The sequence below is a fragment of the Salminus brasiliensis genome, chromosome 22, assembly GCF_030463535.1.
Source record: "Salminus brasiliensis chromosome 22, fSalBra1.hap2, whole genome shotgun sequence".
Lineage (NCBI taxonomy): Eukaryota > Metazoa > Chordata > Actinopteri > Characiformes > Bryconidae > Salminus > Salminus brasiliensis.
In genome coordinates, this window is record NC_132899.1 from 9,099,047 (window position 1) to 9,115,106 (window position 16,060).

At 41.0% G+C, this 16,060-nt stretch overlaps 1 protein-coding gene across 23 annotated transcripts in view; it reads right to left on the bottom strand.

The window, feature by feature from the left end:
* Nucleotides 1-16,060, bottom strand: part of ryr2a (ryanodine receptor 2a (cardiac)) — a 256,694-nt gene that overhangs the window by 166,513 nt on the left and 74,121 nt on the right. For all 23 annotated transcript variants that reach the window (XM_072666833.1, XM_072666821.1, XM_072666832.1 and 20 more), the window contains exon 2: nucleotides 4,114-4,233. In XM_072666833.1, coding sequence (XP_072522934.1) covers nucleotides 4,114-4,233 — 120 coding nt within the window. The remainder of the gene's footprint in view (nucleotides 1-4,113; nucleotides 4,234-16,060) is intronic.

Genomic DNA, 16,060 nt, shown 5'->3' on the forward strand with positions numbered 1-16,060 from the left:
TGTGTTCTTTAGGGACAGTTTTAGAGCACAGCTGATATTGTTCGATAAAGTTTAATTCAGTAAGATCCTTCAGGGCCAGATTGTGGCTGTAAGTAAAAGCGTACTGTATACTAGTGTTCCAGGTAGAATTAAATAAACGGGAATAAAAGTTCTCCTGGATCTAAAGCCTTACGAACTGCAACTTAAACTATGCATGACTGGGTTTTAAGAAGAACGGTTGGTCAATAAGGACCAAAGATTAAAAAAAATAACAAATAAAATAAACTAAACATATTTCTTTCTTTCAGTTCTATTGATATGAGCATTTCAGTTCTTTTCCAGCAGCATGTGAAGTGTTTACACACAGCAGGGTCTTTTCAAATTCACTGCACAGGTTTAGAGCTTCCTTGCTTCAACACACCTGATTCAGCTGGATAAACTAAACCATCCCATGAGTTAAATCAACTGTGCAGCAGCTCTCCATTCAACTCATCCAGCTGAAAGGCCGGGGACCTGACATGCTCCCTACACTGGTTGTGTAAGAGTTCCCACATTGAAAAGACTCTAAAGGGCCATATATGGGACTTAAGATGCAAAATCCTTTAACTTATCATGATTTTTACTAACTTCACAGTATGTTCCATATTTAGCCTGAATTGATTTTAAAACATGGCACAATACAGGGCAGCCAATCAAACCAAGGTTCTGGATATCATATAGATTAGCTCAAAGTCTAATTTGGCTTAATAGTCCAATCTGCAGTTTGGTTTGGGTTTGGTCTGAAACAGTGCACCAGAACAACCATGAATTTTGTCCTTATACCTCATTGAGCAGGAGTTATGGGCCAAAGCACAAAATGCTGTGCTATACCACTTCCTCTATTGAGTTTGTGATGATCTCACTTGCCTGAATATTTTAAATTGATATCACAGAAATCAATCAGATATTTACCAGTTTATGCCCATATCCATCCATTCGACCATAGAATAGATATAATTTTAATACATGCTTATCTTATATTTCTGGATGTATTTTTATGTATTCAGTTTGGAAATTCTGTCTGGTTCTGTATTAGTGATTGTTACAGTCATGGTACAATTAACTCAGCCTATTGTAACAATGTGCAAACCTGCCACTTTCAGCTGAATCATTCATGAATGGTAGTTTGTAGTATGTTTGTAGTATTCTTGCAGTAGTTTTCTCTGTAGGATGTGTTGAGATGTAAGGATTGCTTGTATAAAAATTTGTGTTACCACAAAACACACGGTTCGAATTGGTTCACAGTTTTTGAGTTATGGATCGGTTTAGAAAAAAAAAATAAAGAAGACTAATGTGAAAAGTAATTTGTGTTACTGCATCATTTGTATCTGTGGCTTTTGTTTTGACATGGTTTGTTTGTTGTATTAGTGATTGTTGTTGTTTGTTGTATTAGTGTTCATTTGTATTCGGAAGTTTAATTTGGACACAGCCTGTTTATTTGTATTAGTGACTTTTATTTTAATATGGTCAGTTTGTCCATTTATATTAATTATTTATTTTGACAGCGTCAGTTTGTTTATTTGTATTCATAACTTTGATTTGGACACAGCCTGTTTATTTGTAATGTTGACTTTTATTTTAATATGGTCAGTTTGTCCATTTGGACATGGTCTGATCCGTTTTAATAGTGACTTTTATTTTGACACAGTCTGTTTGTGATGTAGCAGGTGAGTGAAGCGACTGCCTCTCTCTCACGCTTGTTTTTTGTTTTGTTTTTTATTCTGTTTCACATTAAAAGTCCGGCTCCTCACAGACTCCCACTCCTCACACTAACAGAACTCTGCTCTCCACTCAAACATACCAGAGTGATGGAGCTGCAGTTGTGCTCCTGTGCTCGCTGTGTTGCCTTATGGCTCTCGTGGCTCATACCGCTTTTATCCACGCACTCCGTTCACGTGACACACAGCTGCTCAGTCTGTGTATTCTGCACAATTTATTGTAGAGAAGAAAAGGTGACTGGACCCTTTAAGAATGTATACTAAGGACCCTTAAACCATCGCTCGTGATGAAACACAGCCTACACTGAGCCGAACACAGACTGTATGATTTGTGCACCATAGCTCAGGTTAAAAGCTCAATCAGAGAGACCGATCATCATCGATCAGTCCAGAGCAAGACAATCAATCAGCATTACCGGCCTCTCTCATCCCCCGCCGAGGTATAAAGTGTGTGATCATAAGCTCATTCTGTGCTAAGGCATGCGGAGGAAGCCATTTTACTTCCTCTCCACTAGAAAAGCAATCTACTGGTAGCTGACGCAGGAAAAAATGATGTTAGCTTGCTGTCATTCATCACCGGGAAACACAACAATAATGCGTTTCTAATGATCATATAATGATCCGACCTACTTTTAGAAAATCCTGCATAATACAGATATTCTTTACACTTATTCTATGAGGAAACATCCTCATTTCCTTTCTCTGCTCCCGGTTAATTTGATTGATTTGTGTACGTAGGATAAAGAGAGGTGTTCCAATGTGATGACTCTTTTGCAGCAAAAGAGATTTTAGGGTCGAAGAGGTCGGTCATTCAGTCATTCTACACTCATAACTCATCACTCACCACGCTCACAAGTGATCTATTTACTCATCTGCAGCTCTTTCCTCTTCTGAGTCCAACTAATTCATATTTTGTTTATGTATACATCAGATTTTAAGAATAAATAAATAAACACATGTACTTTAACATTTGTTAAAACTACAAAAAGCACAGTATTAGAGCTCATAAAAAAACCTTTATGACAAAATGGACAATTATAACAAAATATACATTTATTTACAAAATATTATTTATGAAAAGGCAACGAGTCTCAATTTGTTAGTTAAGTTAAATTAGCTAGATTAGATTAGGTTAAATTGGGGTTAGTTAGATTAGAAGTGTTAAAGTTAAGAGTTAGATTAGACATGATTAAGTTAGATGGTTTGAGTTGAGATGAGTTTTTGACATGGTTAAGTTGAAGTGAGTCAGACTCTACATGGTTAAAGATGAGCTGAGTTGGATTAAATGTGGATAATGTGGAGATGAGTTAGACAATACTTGGTTAAAGCTGAGTTTGATTAGACATGTTTAAATTTGAGTTTGATTACATACGGTTAAATTGAGAAGAGTTAGATTAGACCTGGTCAAAATCAAGGCAAGTTAGATTAGATGTGGTTAAAGTAGAGGTAAGTTAGAAAATAAGGGCCAAGCTGAGTTAGATTAGACTTCAAAGTGAAATCAAAGTTAGGCTAGATATGGTTAATGTCTAGGTGGGTTGGATTGAGGTTAAATTGGGGTTAGTTAGATTAGAAGTGATCAATGTTCAGGCAAGTTACATTAGATGTGTTTCAAGTTCAGTTAGATTAGACATGGTGAAGTCAGATGGTTAACGTTGAGATGAGTGTTTAAGACATGGTTCAGGCTGAGGCGAATTCAATCTAATAAGGTTTGATGCTGAGGTGAGTTAGACAAGACTTGGTTGAAGCTGAGTTTGATTAGACATGTTTAAAGTTAAGAAGAGCTAGATTAGACATGGTTAAAATCAAGGCAAGTTAGATTATATGTAGTTAAAGTTGAGGTAATTTGGACAATAAGGCCAAGATGAGACAGATCAAACATGGTTGAAATCAAATCAAGGTGAGTTAGATTAGATATGGTTAATTTAAAGTAAGTCTAAGTTACTTTAGACATAGTTGAAGTTGAGTCAATTTAGATAAGATAAAATAAAGTTAGATTAGATTTAATGTGGTTTAGGTTTAGTTCAGTGTATTAAATCAGACATGGTTAACATAGAGGTGAATTAGATTAGTTGTGGTTAATGTTGCGGTGAATTAGATACTGGTTAAAATCGAGGTTAGATTAGACATGGTTAATGCCGAGGTGAGTTAGATCAAAATGAGTTACATTAAATGTGGTTCAAATCCATTTGACTTACATTAGACATAGTTAAAGTTAAAGTAAAAGCGCATTAGATCAGACATGGCGAGACAAGTCAAGGCGACTAAGGCATTAAAGTTAAGCAGAATAGGATTAGATGTGGTATATGTTGAATTACACATGGTTAATGCTGATGTGATTTAGATTAGACATGGTGAAAGATACCATAGAAAACATTACCTTTGAGTTGGAGGTGGACTCCAGGAAACAGAGCCTGTTCCCAAATCCCTCAGCAGCCAAACACAGTTTCTGCTGCTCCTTATGAAGCGTGGCTGAACACTGTAACACCACCTCATCGTCCTACACACACACACACACACACACACACACACACACACACACACACACACACACAGACAGAAGAACAGTGTTAGCAGAAGAGATATTAATACATTTAAATTTTACATTACACATTTCATAATTAGCAGACACTTCTCTCTGCGTTCCAGTGGCAGCTTTTCGTTTAGGCCTCTTATTGGTATAACTGAATACTGCATGTCATAACGCAGCTAATTTAGAAATCTGACCAAATATGACCACCACCCTTTAAAGGTTAATCACTACAATACAGCACAGCTGTCCACGGGAAAGCGACATCGCGTACAAAGCCCATTTCAGTAAGAAATCCCCACTAACAACTAGGTTGTATGGGATGTTCCGATACTATTTCCGATTCCCGATTTTCAAGTGTCTGCCGATACCGACTACCGATACCCACTCCGACTTAAATATTCAAATGACAGCTATAAATCCTGACATTTATAGTGTTCCACTTTTTGTAGGCTGTAATCTTTTTGTATATCTTATCCCAAATAAGATCTAATAAGCTTGAACGAACAGTGTTTACTGGGTGAGGAACTGTGCATTTTCAGCTATGAAAAAATAAACATTGCCACAATGCAGAAACACGTGCAAGTAGGGAAGCATAAGCCAACTAAGCTCGACCAAAAAGCTTTTTTTTAATCAGTGTTTAAATTCACATTTCAGAGCAACAGAAAGTGCTTCTGCAGCAAATTTCCCATCCAGGTACACGTCTCTGTGTAAAAAGCTACTAATCTTCAGTGTGTGGCCTTTAAACAAGCTGCTGAAACTCAACTTTTGGTTTCAGAAGCAAACAAAGACCACATGGAAATAGTGGTCCAAAGTTCCATTAAACGTCTGCTTAATGGTAATAACTTTTTATGACTGGATTTACTGGTTGCAAAAATATTGTATGTAAGAAAAATGTAATAAAAAAAACAAGGATGCCAGTAAGCTTCATGGTATCGATGCTCTCTACTGCAGATACCGATACTGTGTGTAAGTGCCGATACAGTATCAGTATCAGTGCAACTCTACTACTAACAACTCCCTTTGTCAGGAAATCACTTGCATTTTCAGCACTGTTAAGCAACCTCACATGCCTACATGCTCATGACCAAGGCACGGTCATGTAATCACGTCCTAAAAAATGAAGTACCGCAAAGCCATTTTCAAAAGCATTCATACCGTCCAAATTCTTTCCAGCCTGTACAGAACCCAATTTCACAGTCAATAAACACAGCCACATACAGCATGGTTTCCAAACACACACAGCTCACCTATTAAGAGTATGGTTTAATTATATATATATATAATGTTTTTTTTTGTCAATTAATTTCTAAGAAACCCTTCAATTCAAAGAGAGTAAGCCAGCATAAACACAAATTTAATGAAAAATTAAGAGGTTTAATAAATCCGACACAAAATAATTACATTTTCCAAAATGTATTAACTTCAGTTTGAAGTGTTTAATGGTGCGAGTGAACAGCCTCTTTAAAGCATCTCTTGGGAAATGACTGGACTTTCAAATGGCGCCACAGATGAAGCACTTTCCACTTCCCTGGTTTCCACTCTCATATGACCGTGGCACTTTCCTTCTTCATTATGCAGCAGGCAGTGTGCAGTCTCAGAGCAGGGAGTGCGTTGGTAAATGACCACCACCTCCACCCCCCTGCCCCCTTCTCCATTAGCCCTACCTTTAGTAGCATCTTGCCTACAATACAAAGGGCCAGATTTATAAAAAAAAAAAAACACACTCTATGTCCAAATGTTTGCGCACATCCCTTCTAATGAACAGCTCGTTTTGTCACTGTAGAAAAGTATTGCCAATAGAATAGGACACTCCCGGGGCAGATAAACTTTGGCATCATGCCTAATACAAGGCGTGGGCTAGAGGGGTTAAAGCCCCCAAGCACTGAGCTGTGGAGCAGTGGAACTGTGTCCTTTGGAATGATGGGAATGGGGAATGTTGGTGCTCCATCCATTACTTTAGGTTTGGGAGGAGTCAGGGAGTTGACGATGAGGTAGTATGGCGATCATCCAACGTCTTCCGCACTAATTCTCTTGTTGCTTAATGCAATCAAATCCTCACAGCTATTTTTCAAAATCTAGTAGTAAGCCTTCTTCCCTGGGCAGTAGAGACAGTTCACTCCAACAAAAGCAGGAGAAACTCTTTTCTAACACCCTTAATTTCCAAAGAAACAATGAATGAGCAGTGTCCCAATACTTTTGTCCATTCAGCGTATATGGCAGCATTTCTCAGCTGTATTCTTTATTAATGAGTTTTCCTTTTGAGTCTTGGCTCCTGTCAGTGGTTCTTCCTTATGTTCTTATGGAGTTGTTCTCAACACTGTCTCCCTCTGCGATGCTCGTTAGAGATCAGGATGGACATATCTGGATGACGAAGCTGGGACAACATCTGTTAGATGTTAAACTGCTAGAGAAAGAAGCTGAATTTCAGAGCTTGGTGCTTTTCTCGTCTCTACTCTTCTTGTGACCCATCAGGCCTGTCAAGGAAACAACCGCAGTCACAGAATAGGTAACAGATGAGTTCACAGACGTGAATAAAAAAGAAACGCCCAGCGTACAAAACCCTGCCGGCTGTGTTTGTACCGAATGCTTCTGCTAGGTCATAAAGCTTTCACAAATCAGTCTGTAAGAAGAGAGACGCCACAACACACAACACAAACAGCAACAACAACAAATAGTGAAGACAGAAGGAGGCTGGAAAAAACAGTACAATAGAACTATTTTCTGGATTTAGATGGAACAGCTTTTTGGACTGGCTGTCAGTCAAGCGGGATGGATTCTGACAGGGCTGACATGAGGTGCTTTCCGTCTCAGAGAGGGTAAAGCAGTTCACAACACTCCGTCTCATCACACCAGTGACAGACAACTGCAGAAAATACATATTCTGAGGCAGGATCTCACTTCAAACACCAAACGTACATCAAAACATGTCTGACACGTAGCTCAACACGCTAAGTTTACGTATCATATTAATATTATTTTATATTTAACAATAATTCCTACTGAAAAAACTATTAAGATGACAGAAATAAAAACAATATAATGTCTTATATAATTATCTATTCGTTTCAGTCATTTCAGATCATCTACAGCTTCATCTACATCTCTGGCTACTCAGACCACATCTCCGTGAAGCTTATATTGGACCTGAAGCAAGTGAGTGTCTCTGCTCGTCAGGACTGTTTTGAGCACACTAGAGCATTAGAATGACTTCAGGGAAGCTTCCGGTGACTCTGAACACATCACAATACACCCCAACCAGAAGCCATGGATGACTGCAGAGGTGCTGTTACAGGGCTTTCAAATCAGGGGATAAGGCAGGCCTCAAAACAGCAAAGCTTTCCAGGGCCATCAGAGAGGCAAAGCCTATGCAAAGAAAATCCATGAACACTTGCAGGACACTGCTGACACATGGTGCATGTGGAAGAGCATCCAGGCAATGACCAAGTCACCTGCACCTGCTTGTGATAGCGATGCCTCCCATCCAGATGCTCTCTACTTGCATTTCCCCCTTTTGGTTTGATTGAAAATAAGTCAGTACGATTGCAAAGCAAACCCAGGACTAAAATGTATCATCTTGGTTCGGACCGAAGGGAACCAAACCTCGAATTACGCTGCTGCTTAGGGCCCCAACATCACCAGGGGGCGCTCAAGAGCAACAAGTTATTATAATTAAATATACATATTTTAAAAATAACATTGAATAATAAGATGAAATGGTATAAGACAATTTTATATCCATTTATTTTCATAGTTGGCACACCAATACTAGGTTAATTAATCAATTCCTGCTGTTTGCTGCTGCCACTGCTGGGAAAATGCAGATATGCATCGCTTGGGTGGTCGGTAAAGGCTCGGGTGCTTCAGCGTACTGCACAATATCTCTCTCTCTCTCTCTGCAGAAAACGGCAGCTCCCTTTCCCGTTTGCACATCTGTTCTAAACTTTGTTCAAAAACAAAAGAAGTTCAACTGGTTAACTGGTTTAGTGTAAATGCAGTGTCTTGTCTGCTGATGTTACTTTCAAATAGTTCAATTAATAAGCCGAGCTCTGTATATACACCACTCTGTATTTAAAAGTGAAAATGAATTTGAAAATGAATGATTTTTGTGAGTTTGCTCCCCCGTAAGGTTAAAAACAATAGCCGGAATGACACCGGTGTGAACTAAGCTAATTACAGTGGGTACGTTACACACACAGTGTAGCCTATGGAATGATGAAGCATCTGGTGCTACAATGGTGGTATAGGGGGACCCCAAATGAAAATCTGCTTAGGGCCCCCAAAAAGGCTTGTGCCGGTGAAAATGTCCCTCACACATATTTACAAAATAGAAATACTTACACTTAGAGTACTTACACATTAACATATACTATGCATATACACACATTATGCACACATTACACACAGTCTCTATTTACAATATTGCACTGGTTTAAAGCAGTATAAATGTACAGGTTTCATATAATCTGAAAAGGTTTACATTATTTACAAAAAAAAAAAACACACACAGGATGGGTGTGAATACAGTGTAGTGTGAATGGGGAGAAGTCTGTGTGCATGCTCTATGACTGTGCATAGGAGTTCCAGTAGTACGTGCAGGGTGCAGAGTGTGTTTTTGTGGGGTAGATGTGAGACGAGTGTTAAATAGTAATTGAATATATAGTTATAGTGGCCCTTAAAATTGTTATCAGCCATAAAATTGTCATATCAGTTGGACCCTAATAAAGACTGTGGCTGTAAACGGAACTACAGCATTCATCTCCTGGTCACTAAACCAAATACTGTCACACACACAATACTGTCAACTATCCTTCCACTCGCTGCAAGTGTAAACAAGTGAAACACACACACATACAAACACACACACACACGCACAGACAGATAGGTGTTCTTTGACAGGAGCATGAATGGGAAAACGAACTAATGGCAGTGAACATGCCTCTCGGGATTCAAGGCTCACTGTTCAATACAGTCTCATTAGCCATTAAATCACCCATGGACAATTTCAAGCATGACCTCTGACCGAGCAGTAAGAATTCAGAGCTCTGTGGAAATAGAGCCCCACTTTACTGACATAATATTTGGACAGTTAGTTGGAAGTCAGGGAATAAAAAAGATGCTTGCAATGTTCTTATATTCAATTAAACCCGTTTGTCTGTGGACAGCTCATTTGATTTACCTGCTTTTGATGATTTTATCACTGAAAATAACAGAAAAACATATTTAATTGTAACAATTTCTTAATTTATCACCAAAATAATAATCTGTTGGATTATTTGAAAAGTACAATGGACTAATAACTGGTGAAACCCATCATTTCATTTTAACTGATAATAAAACATAATTAATGCTGGTCCTCAATGCCTTGTGGTCTACGATGTCTCATAAGTCAATACCTTAGAAGGCAGCATTGTGGTTCCAGCAACACTAAGGCAGCAATACGTCATGACACTGCCAGGATGCCGACAACTACGGTCACTGAAATCGATATACAAAAATATTTTAAAAAAATATTAAGGGAAAATATTGGTAAACAACTGACTGTACAAACTGCTTGTTGTGCTAACCCAGAGGATCATGGGATATGGCCAAAGTAATGAAGGATACATCTACGCCGCCTTTACAAATCAGCAAGATGAAGGTACTTCAGCAGGCAGCATTTTCAAACAAACAGTTGAATCTAGACAAGACTTGGTACCTTCCTGCCTTCGAATATCGCCTGAGTAGGTAGCATTTATTACATTTCAGACACAGCCTAAAGACAAGCCCATAACCCTTACACACACACACACACACACACACACAGTTAAAGACAGTGGATGATGTAAAGAATACAGAAGCCTGCACTTTGTGTGTGTGTGTGTGTCTGCAAATGATGTGAAACCCCAGGGGATGCTCTAATTACAAGGGAGGGCGACACACACACACACACACACACACACACACACACACACACACACACACACACATATATCATCCCTGGCGAGTTGCCAGATTTTCTCCGCAATCCCCCACTGCAGGAAAGCCCTGCTAGTGTCCCCCATAAACCAACAACAATGACTCAGCCAGTGCGGGGGCTGCATGTGCAAGAGAGAAAGAGAGAGAGAGAGAGAGTGTGTATGTGCGCGAGAGCGAAAGCGAGGAGGGTGTGATTTAAGACAGGCTTCAGCCGCCTTCTCTCCGCAAACCATCAAACACACCACGTCCCCCTCCAAGCGTGTAATCGCCTGTGTGTCACCCAGAGAGAGAGAGAGAGTAGGGGAGAGAGATGTGGAGAGAGCTGGAGAGATAGAGGGGGGTGGAGAAGATGCACAGAGTGGAGGAAGAGGAAGAAAAAAAGGATGGGAAAGAACTGAATGGTAGACAGGAAGAGAGAAAAGGTGAGGCAGAAAGAGCGAGCGATAGAGAGAGAGAGAGAGAGAGAGAGAGAGAGAGAGAGAGACCGAGAGAGAGAGAGAGAGAGAGAGAGAGAGAGAGAGAGACCGAGAGAGAGTGATGAGTGATGTTTAGGTATGCTATGCTAAAGCAGACTGCAACCATTCGGCTATCAATCCTTAGCAGCAATCCCCCCCCCCTCCCCACACACACACACATACACACACACACACACACACAGTGCTTCACCACTCTGCTCCAGTTCTAGCTCCAGTGTTCTAGTCATGCCTGGTCACTAAGGTTAACTAAGGTTAAAGACTCTACATCACGTCATGAGAGCATCAGTGAGGTCAGGTTCTGATGAGTGGTTGGCCTTCTGGATCACGAACGCCACTCCAACTCACCCCAAAAGTATTGGATGGAGCTCCATCACTCCAGAGAACGCAGTTCTCTTACTGGGGGCTGTGTACCCCTCCAGCCAACACTATGCTGGGCAAAGTGGCCTTACACTCATGTGCCGCTCAAAGAAGAGGACATAGAAAACACTGATAGACACTATTATGTCTGAACCCACTGTGCCATCACCATCACCTACATGGCCTGCATCTCCCTATACTTGACAAGGATCAGCTTGTAGAAGGACGTTTTCCTGGATAAAATTAACAGACTGATTTGGTTCTACTAAACTGCTGATAAAACGGCACTGATACCAGCAGCTCCAGCTTCAAGTGCAGAACTCGAGACTAATTAGAAATCGCATCCTGCAACCAGTATATCATCACAGACAGACATAATCTTCCAGTTACTGTTAATACTGTTTCCGGTTAGAAATAATGCTCGTAAATGGCGCCTTGAGGCCAGCTGGTGGCGCTCTGAACACTGTGATTAAAAGAAAGAATCAGAATTGGACTGGGATTAAAAAGAGCCGATACAGGATCTTATCCGTGACAGAGTGGAGAAGGTGGTGGTGGTGCTACCTCCATAAACTGAACAGACACTCCGGAGTAGTCACCCTGGAGTCTAAGGTCAAGGTGCCTGGTGCCAAACCTTGTCTAGAGGGGAATGAAAGTATAGTGTGAATTGAGCTGAGGAGCAGTGGAGGTGTTTACGTTACGCTCTTATCCAGAGCGACTTACAAAAGTGCTTTAATGGCCAGTATTGGAATAAATCCTAGCCAGAACGAAATAAGTTGGAGTCTAAACTATCCTTAATATCAGACACTGCCACAAACAAAGCAGATAGCAGCCAGTGCTGCTATCTAGAGAGACAGATACACACACCATGCCTATAGAAAAGAATACACATCATGAGCAAATAATAATAATAAGAATAATAATAATAATAAATGTCTCAGTGCTCATTTACATACAATTTAAAAAGATGAGTCTTCAGTCTTCAGTGGACGTTCGTTCCACCACTTGGGTGCCAGGACAGAGAAGAGTATTGATGCATGTCTACCATGCATCCTGAAGAATAACGGGTCAAGACAGGCTGTACTTAGAGCTGGGCAATATGCCGATATTTTATCGTATCGTGATAAATTTGGTTATTGTGATAACAATATGCTTTTCTAAGCATATGGAGGATACTGTTATTAGTGCTCACACAGGTCAGCTGCAGGTTTCATTACTACCAGTGTCATTAGACTGGATTAATTAGATGAAGAGCAGCAGATTGCATGTATCGTGATAAATATTGCGTATCGTGAAAGAAATCTTTAAATATTGTGATACAGTATTTTTACCATATCACCCAGCCCTAGCCCTGTACTTGTAGAGTTCTCTTGAGTGATGGAGCTCTGCTCTGTGCCTCTGGGATGGGTTGGATCATCCACCACCACATTTTGCCATTTTGCCCAGGGAGCAAAGAGGGTGAAGGGCCTTGTAACCAATTATTATTTAGACACAACTATAAACTACTTAGTGACGAACATGCCAACTTTACAGAGCCTTGCTCAAGGGCTCAAGGGCCCAACAGTGGCAGCTTGCCGAGCCCAGATATCGAATCCACAACCTTATTATTTAGTGACTGCTATGAGACTAACCTGCTATCTCCAACATGCCAACTTTACATGGCATGGGGAAAAAAACCTTCTTTTTAATGGAAGTCAAATAAAAAAAATGTACAATAATTAAATAATAATAAAAGAGATAATAAATGTCACATTATGTACAGAATGTCCAAAAATTGACTTTTTTCTGTTAGCCATGGTATGTAACTTGGACCCCATTTACACCTTGTCACTTGTGAATTTCCCCACTGCGGGACTAATAAAGGACTATCTTATCTCTTATCTTATCTTCATGTGACCAGTATCTGGATTATACCTGGATAAGATTATAGCCACAATTGGTAGTCAAATGCGTCTCTGGTTAGTCAGACTGAAATGTGATTACAGCATGGGACAAAATACACAACTTACTGGTGCAAATGAATGGTGTTTACCCGATTGTACTGGGAGGAGTACTGGTTGTCCAATGTGTCTTGGAGAGACTGCTATAACATAACGGCTCAAATGCGTCTCAGACCACCTCCTTAAGTGGTTTGAGTGACGGGATCTGTATTTTGGGTGTGTTTACACCTGCAGTTTAGCGTGGCTTGGCTTTCTCCAGATATAATCCTAATTCTCGGGACACCTGATCAGGTGTAAACAGAGTCACAGGGTCCAAATACATGCCTTAAGGTTTTAAAGGATTAACGAACGTGGGTGGAGAGTGAGAGCGATTCCGCCTGACTGCTCCGTCTGGTTGAGATTTCATTGCGTTTCAACAGCACTTCACAACGCGCCACCAGCAGCACAGAGAAAACTGCTGCAGTTACTGTACATTTGCATAAGCATGAAAAGCTGTGTGTATGTGTGTGTGTGTGTGTGTGTTTGCATGTGTGCGTATGTGTGTGGAGGGATATACTGAGTAAACAGAGTATAAAAGGCAGCATATGAAAGAGAGAGAGAAGGGGAGGGAGAAAGAGAGAGAGAAGTGGTGAGGTTTTCCCACCCACTCAGCACTGCAGAGCTGTTTCTGTATTACGAGGAGGGTCTCCACCAGTCTAAAGATTCTGACCTAACACACACACACACACACAGTTCAAACTGCAATCACAATGCAGTTCCCCGGCTCCACAGCCCAATGCTGGGGGGCTCTATTCCCTGCTAGCTGATGTGTTGCTTTGATTATGATGACCTTAGGGTCATGTGTGTCCCGTTCTATTGGAAATGCTTTGTGTGAGTGATGCCACGGTCATCCATTGCCTGGAGTCCCAGAAAGCAGGACTAACCTTGTTCTCGCTGGGTAACTGGCAGTTAGGGTTCTCCTCCAAGCATGTTTAGCTGTCCGTTACAGGCTGTTCAAACAGAAGTGGGGAAACCTACACTACCACCTGGCCTAAATCTTATCTAGTGGGTGGGAACAGGGGTGAAATTGGGTTTTTATAGAAAGCAGACATCCCACCTCCCAACCCTGGAGGTTGCAGGAGCCTCCCATACATTGCCAGTGGCTACACGACTCCTGGAACGTTTTAGAGAGAGAGAGCAAAGCCCAGGGAGAGAGTGAGTAAGTGACAGACGTTGTGCGACAGTGAGCATCCTGACTGGTCTCTTTTGGTGCTAAGTAGACCTATGAGTGTTCTCTGTGGGCGGGATTTACAGTCTACCTCTCTCTTCCAGTATCAATCAGTTCAGTTTAAGGTGACGGAGGTGGAGGTGGTTGTGGTTGTGGTGCTACCTCCCTAAATGTAGGTTTTTTAGAATAGGACACTATGAAGCAGTCACACTTGAGTCTAAGTTCACAGTTGCCTAAACTCATTTAGCTGACTGTTCAACGTGTTTCACATGGTAAAACACTATATCTCACCTACATTTTTTGGCAAAACTCCAATGCACATGTCATCCATACTGCCAAATACAAATGAAGCACACATCACTGACTAAACACAAAGGTGTACACTGTACAGCGAAATGTGTCCTCCGCATTTAACCCATCTGGTAGTGAACACACACTCACACACACACACACATGTGTTAGGGGCAGTGAGTACACACACACACCCAGAGCGGTGGGCAGCTAACTCCAGCGCCCGGGGAGCAGAGAGGGTAAAGGGCCTTGCTCAAGGGCCCAACAGTGGCAGCTTGCCGAGCCCGGGAATCGAACCCACAACCCTGTTATCGATATCCCGGCGCTCTAACCACTGAGCCACCACTGCCCCTTCCAACCAATAAAAGTCTGCTCAGAGAACAAACAGGTTGTTGAAGGTGGGAATGAGAAAGAGCAATGGGCAGAAGAAACTATGTGAGAGGGCAGTGTCCTCCAATATAACAGGAAACAGGTATACAGAGCACCTTTTGAGCAGAACTCACCAACGGTAAAAGAGCTGCGAGCTCAGTGTGTGCAACTATATGTGCATCCAGACACATTTACTGCAAGACAGGTTGTCTACAGTACTGCCACATACTATGTGAATAACATCACTCTTCAGTAGATACAATGTATTTGAATCAGAAGTTTGATTGAGGGTTTTTCTCCTCTTGGAGATGGAAAGTATATGATAGACAACCCCACACCAGAGCAAATCTGCTGCAAGCCATGGCTTTAGCCTGTGGTGATATAGGTGAGGAATCATGTCAGGGCTGGATACGGCACACAAGAGGCTTCATCCCCCGTTGCCTCAGGAGGGAACATATTGCTTGTGATGTCGATGAAGTGCTCTGGCCTGACCCAGCCCAACGACAAGAGGAAGCACACTGATCACCTGTTTAGTCCTGACGCTGAACATTGTGCTTTCTATTTGTTTACAGTAATGACTGATCAATCAATTTTGACTGGTTGCAGGTTCAAATAACAAGAAATGCAGTTGAGCTACAATGATATAACATTTTCCTTCATCAAAGGCCAATTACAGAAAAACATGGACGTTGTTTGGAGAACTATATGTTTTAAACAGTGTATTTTTTATTATTTGGGGCATTGTTTACCGACAGCTTGGTAGTGTATATCATGTTGATGGCTTTGTTTATGATCTGAGAGCAGTGTTTGGTCTTGACAGGTAAATCTGTTTTGAGGTGAAAGTTTGATTTTGTGAGAGGTGTCAGAGGTTTTGTAAATGCTGCTTGAAGATGAGGTTTGTCTTTAATGAGATTTTGTTTTAGCAATTGAGAAAAACTATAATGTACTCACTGGTGAGATTCCCACAGCAATCAGATTCTCACAGCAATGTTCCAACATGTGATGGAAATCCTTCCCAGAGGAGCAAAGGCTGTTGATTTCAGAAGGAACGTGGGACCAGAAGGTGTCTACAAACTTTTGTTGCAATTGAAATCATGTGAAATTTGATTGATGCTAATCTATTTGCTTAACCATGACACCATGAAACTCTCTCTGTCTCTCGCTCTCTCTCTCTCTCTCTCTCTCTCTCTCTCTCTCCCCAT